The sequence below is a fragment of the Manihot esculenta genome, chromosome 2, assembly GCF_001659605.2.
Source record: "Manihot esculenta cultivar AM560-2 chromosome 2, M.esculenta_v8, whole genome shotgun sequence".
In the NCBI taxonomy this organism is placed as follows: domain Eukaryota; kingdom Viridiplantae; phylum Streptophyta; class Magnoliopsida; order Malpighiales; family Euphorbiaceae; genus Manihot; species Manihot esculenta.
The window spans coordinates 12,232,492-12,238,491 of NC_035162.2; the positions used below are offsets into that span (position 1 = coordinate 12,232,492).

Consider the following 6,000-nt stretch of genomic DNA (forward strand, 5'->3'; position numbering starts at 1 on the left):
TATAATTATATATAAAATAAATAATAAATTATTTCTACAAAATATATTATATTATAATAAATAAAATTACTATTTTATCAATATAATATAGAAAAAATCATTAATTAATTTTTCAATTTTAAAAAAATTATTAAAATATTATTTAAATTTTAAAAATTTATTAATTAATTACTTTATTAATTTTAATAGTTAAATATTGTAAAAAATAAAAATTATTATTGTCTTTACAATATAAAAAAAATTATTAAATAATTTATTAATTTTAAAAAATATATTAAAACGTTTCTAAAATTTTAAAAAATCTATTAATTAATTCTTTTATCAATTTTATTCATTAAATATTTGCAAAAAATTTTAAAACTCTCGAACTAATTAATATAAAATTTTTATCCATTTTAGTCATTAAATGTTTGCAAAAAATTTTAAAACTCTCCAACTAATTAATATAAAATTTTTATAAATCTAGAAACGAACTAATAAATTTTTTTCTTTTTTTAAAACTAATAAAAAAACTAAAACTATTATAAATGTAATTTTAATACCTCAATAATATTTTAATATATTTTTTAAAATTAAAATTAACTAATAAATTTTTCTACATTATAGAAATTAAAGAGTAAATTTTTATTATAAAAAATTAAAAATGCTCTCAATATCATAAAAATTAATTAATTGGGATGTTTATAAAATTGAGAAATTAATTAATAAATTTTTTATATTATAAAATTAAATAATAAAATATTTAATCACTAAAATTAATAAAAAAAATTAATTAATATTTTTTAAATTTTAAGATATTTTAATTTATTTTTTAAAATTTAATAACTAATTAATAAATTTCTTCAATATCATAGAATTAAATAATAAATTTTTTATAATAATAAAATAAAAATATATTTTTATAAATTAATTGAATAAATATATATTTAATAATAAAAAATAAATTTAATTGATATAGATAAAATCTTAAAAATTTTAATGATAATATAATAAAAATTGTAAAGAAAAATAATCAATATTTATAATTTTTTATTTTTTAATTTAAAAAATATTTTTTTTATAAATAGAAAAAATAGAAATACAACACTAATAAATAAATAAATTATTCATTATTTATTAAATAAAAAAAAAGAAAACAGAAAATCACAACAGCAACAAACGCACTTGTAGTTATTAGTTCACCATATAATAAGAAATTGAATTTATATAATTCGAATCTCACATTTAAAATGATTAGTTTTATAAGAAAAAACTTTTAAATAAATTTTTATAAAATTATGTGAGATTTAATTTAAAAATAATTTTTTTAATTACAAATAAAAGAAATAATAAAAATAATTAATTAAATTGAATTTGTAAATATAAAGGGAATAATTATAATTAAAGGTTGAAATATAGAAATTGACTTCAGCAAAAGCAAAGTCTCAGTTGTAAACATATTAATTAGGAGATTTGCTGCCTATACGTACAATTACCCAAATTACCCTGCAATCCCTTGTCAGAATTTACGTGTCATCTGTCTTACAGTTCCAATCATGGTTAACCGTTTTAGCTAAAACCATGTACTCAGTAATTAAATAATTTAATTATTAAGAATAGTCTCATTTTCTTTATAATTTTGAATATTATATATATATAAATTAGACTATTAATTAAGCATTTCAAAATCAAACAAAAGAATTAAGTTAATCCATATGGTACAATTTAAAAAAAAAAAAAAAAAAAAAAAAAACAAAGGGAGATAAGCAAACTGGGATGATATTTGATCTATACCTATGCATTACATTAAAATTCAACTTTCAGCAACTCAGAAAGAAAAGGAAAATTTTTTACATGATTGATCTTCTGCTGAATCAGACTGATCAGTATTGATTTATTATATTTTCTTTTTTTTTTATTGCCCATTAAGTTGAGGGATTTGGTTGTCGTAATTTGCTGCTTCATTCTCCAGATGTGAGTGAGGCCCACTCATTGGAATCTCCATCTGCTCACGTGGCATCATCTCTGTAATGTTTGGGCCCACCATCCCATGCTGAAATTCCACACAAAAATCTTCATTAAATTAACATATATCTATATATATAATCATATTATTAAAATAAATAAATAAATAAAAAGTAAACCTGAATTTGAGGGTATAAGGAAGGTGCAGGCATGGGATTAGAATGGAGGGCAGTTGAGGAATACGGCTGAGGCCATGTAGAGAAGTTGTGGTCATTAGGGTTTGTGACGTGGCACTCTGCCATGCTGTGTGCCTCTCCATTTGAGCTACTTCCTTGCAACAATGGATCATACATTGTTGACGATAGATCTCTGTCTCCAAACTAATTTTATTAGTTTATTATTTTCCTTTTTTTTTTAAATAATCAAATGTATGTGAGAAATCATACTGTTTCGAAGAAATTAAAATTAATAATATTACATTGTAATGTTTTTAATGAAGAGAAACACAAACCTAAGATTATTCAAACTGGCAGAAGCATCGAAGATTTGTGTATGGTTTTGACCACCATCAGGCATCCAACCAATAACCTCATTCTCGAACGAGGTTGTCATCCCTTGCTGTATACATACATATTATTAATTTCCATCATCAGTTATAAATTTTCAATAATAATTATTATTATTTTGAAAAAAAATAGTAGATATTACCTGCATACTAGACGGATCATAAGCAATTTGGTTGCTCAATAAATATTCCTGCAATACAAGTAAAATAAAACAATGAGTTTTTGGAATTAATATGAAGAAAAAACAAGTGAGGTAACTAAGTTTTGGTGAACCTTTCTCTGCATAACACTTTGTAAAGTGTCAACGAGGTTTTTCTCACACGATTCTAGCTCTCCCATAGACGAGATTTTTAGTGGGTCGGGCTCATATAACCTATACATTTGATGAATTGCATCAAAAGATTAAAAAATAAATTATAAAACATTAATTAAGATAAGAAGTAATTAATTAATTAAGTAACCTCATCTGTTCTTCTGCAATCTGGAGTTGTTGTTGTAAACTGGCAACTTCATGTTGGAGTTCCTATAATGTAAGAGGAAAGAAGATTAACCAATTAATTAAGAGTGGGGTTTGAATGTTTTGTTAGAAATTAAAAGAATACTGTGGTTTTGTACCTCAACATCAGAGTTGATAGCTGAGGGACTTTTTGCAGCACCGATATATATATCCCAAATGAATTAATAATTAAAATTAAAATTAATATAAGGAATAAATTAATATATATGATGAGAGGGAGAGAGATGTAGACCAACTTGGCAAGTTGAAGAGCAATGTCGTTTTCGCTCTTAAGTTGTTGTAGTGTCCTTAGCAAATACTGCATCAACTCAATATATCAGCAAAAAAAAAATAAAAAGTTTTTTGAGGAGAGAGCTGCATCAAGGTATGGGGTTTACCTCTTTGTTTTGAAAATCACTGCAAGAAGAAAAATGAAAAAGAAAAATAAATAAAAACTAGAAAAAGAGTTCATGAAAGGGAATAATAAATAAAGCTTGGAGAACATACGGATGTCTGCTATGTTCAGGATACGTAGCACTGCAAACAGAAAATTTATGGTGTAAGATTATCAAATGATTAATTTCGAATAGAGCTAACGTTAATTTTAATAGCATATACATACTGTTCTCTTTCTTGGTCTGGGAGATTAACATATCGAGCAAACACATCTTCAATCCTGATTTTTCAACCATAAATTAAGATCAAATTCTTGTATAATAAGAATGAAATCGATAGAATTTTCTTTGGAAAAAATAAATTATGATGCATTAGTCAATAAACCACCCTTTAGTTTCTCAAGGCATTAGTCACACGTATTGTTATAGATCCTAATCCTTGGGCTTGGAGTTCACATCACCACCAAATTGACTCAAAAATGAAAAATGAAGAACACCCATCAAATGATTTTATCATTTCTAATTAGCAAGAAAAATACCAATTAATTATGGAGATGGAGGAAAAATGAAAGATTAATAATGTTTCAATAATTTTGTCAACAGCCATAAAGAGATGTAAGAATAGAAAACATGCAAAAAAATCGAAAATTTGCAAGTCACCTTTTTTTTCCAGAGAAATGGCTAAGGCGGCCAGAAGGAGAGAACATAATGAGCGCAATATCAATATCACAAAGAATTGAAAGTTCGTAAGCTTTCTTGATGAGTCCATTTCTGCGTTTTGAAAATGTAACTTGTCGATTTGTATTGTTTTCTATTTTTTTAATCTCTAATTTAACACGACCCATTTGAAAAGATCAATGTGTATCAGCTTTGTCTAAATTATGAACGATAATTTTATAATTTGAGTGAGAGAGTGGATTGTGTTATAAAAACTGAGCACAAGGAGGACGAGAGCCTTGAAAGAAGGTTTGTTTGTTAGATAAAGGTGAGAGAAAGAGATGGTTGTGAATGGAAAGAGATTGAAGGGTGCATAAAAGAAGAGGTCATAGGCTGTGAGGTGATTTAGCGGTTATGGACTAATGATTTTTATTTTCCTTATGCTCGTTTCTTACTTTTTTTTTTTTTTTTTTTTTAAGAAAACGCATATGAATCATTTGGATCTATGGGCAATTAGGCACGGGTTATTCATCAATACCCTAATTATATCATTCCATTTTGACTCTGTTCAGTAATTAGCTGTTCTGAATTGTTTATTAAAAAATTAAAAATTAAACTATAGTTGAAAGGTTTTATTTAAATTTAATTTATGGTAAATTCAATATATAAAATATTCCACCCTCTCCTTCCCTTTTCTTTTCTCTTAGAGTTCTAGCTAAGGTTTCTACCGCCACCTGCTGTCTTTCCCTGCTCCACCCGGATGTGGATTTTGCTCTTCTCTTCAATTTCTTTGCCAAACTCAGAGTAGGAACAGTTGTTCAAGGTTGAGGCTTGGCTGGATATGTTAATGTTTCTGTAAACTAGCCGTGTCACGGTGGTTCTTGAGCTTGTGGTGCGGCAGCGGATAGGGGTTAAGCAGGAGCGGAGAGAAGGTACGGCCAGAGGTACGTGCCGTACCGGCGACTGGAAAATACTTTGAAGGTGATGAAGTGCTACAACGGCGCAGCCGGTGCCTTACCCAATGGAAGCTCCTGACTCCGCCACTGGAGTTAAGGGACAGTAGAGATGTGTCCACCTTGTACTAGGATTATGTTCAAGTGGGCTCGGTTTATGAATCAAGCTAGTAGACTTTTTCTTTTCTTCTTGCTCTGTGTACTTGGACTTCTTGTTTTGGGTTTGTTTTAAAACCTTGGGTTGTTTAGTGCTCGGCTATTTGAAACCTTTTAATTAACTATTATCTTGGACAAAAAAAAAATTAAAGCATATAATTCATCCAATAAATTGAGGTTTAAATTTCAATTCTCCCAATTTCTTGCTAAAAAAGTTGTAAATTGGTCCGTTTTATTTCAACTCTAAATTAAGAAAATATTTTTTTAAATTAAATTATTTATTTGAAGAGGATTGAAATAAGTAAATTATAAGAAGAGAATAAATTATAATGTAAAAACAAATGATGTTAATAAGTAACTTTAATAACCAATGGTTTTAATTCGGTAGTATTAGAATTGCTGTTTTTTTTAGTATGAGCCCAATTCGAATAACCTTTAAATAATAATAAAAATAAATATACGTTAGGTATTATTTTTTAAGATAATTAAAAAATCAATTCTTATATTTTTAAAATTAAATATTTAAATCTCCTTTTAAATTAAAAATACTTTTATTTATTTGTGAAAATATTTTTATTATCATTTTTAAATAAATAAAATAAATTTAAATTTTTAAATTTTAACATAATTAAGAAATCGGTATCTATATTTTTAAAATTTTACACCTAAATTTCTCTCTAATCAATCAGTTCTCATCTATTATAATTTAAACATTTTAATTCTTTATTTTTTATTTAAAAAATATTTAATTCTCTATTAACTTTTATCAATAATATCTCATTTAACTAATTTTTAACACTTTATATTTTTTAATTTTTATTTATTAAAATACT

The 6,000-nt window shown here is 25.6% G+C and overlaps 1 protein-coding gene across 1 annotated transcript; it reads right to left on the reverse strand.

Moving 5' to 3' along the window:
• Positions 1-1,894: 1,894 nt before the first annotated feature.
• On the reverse strand, positions 1,895-4,246 carry LOC110606129 (agamous-like MADS-box protein AGL104). The gene is made up of 12 exons (XM_043952846.1): positions 4,062-4,246; positions 3,629-3,682; positions 3,514-3,543; positions 3,405-3,423; positions 3,264-3,325; positions 3,126-3,153; positions 2,972-3,033; positions 2,784-2,883; positions 2,653-2,700; positions 2,456-2,562; positions 2,162-2,313; positions 1,895-2,046 (listed from the first exon to the last, which is right to left on the reverse strand). Exons 1-12 carry the CDS (start codon positions 4,244-4,246, stop codon positions 1,895-1,897), a joined length of 999 nt encoding a protein of 332 aa, XP_043808781.1.
• Between the last annotated feature and the right edge of the window lie 1,754 nt (positions 4,247-6,000).

Coding starts and splice junctions, on each gene's coding strand:
- LOC110606129 (XM_043952846.1), bottom strand. CDS start 4,246: ATGGGTCGTGTTAAATTAGAGATTAAAAAAATAGAAAACAATACAAAT. Junction 2,563..2,652: donor ATGATCCGTCTAGTATGCAG/GTAATATCTACT, acceptor GTATGTATACAG/CAAGGGATGACAACCTCGTT. Junction 2,047..2,161: donor CTCAACTGCCCTCCATTCTA/ATCCCATGCCTG, acceptor ATGAAGATTTTT/GTGTGGAATTTCAGCATGGG.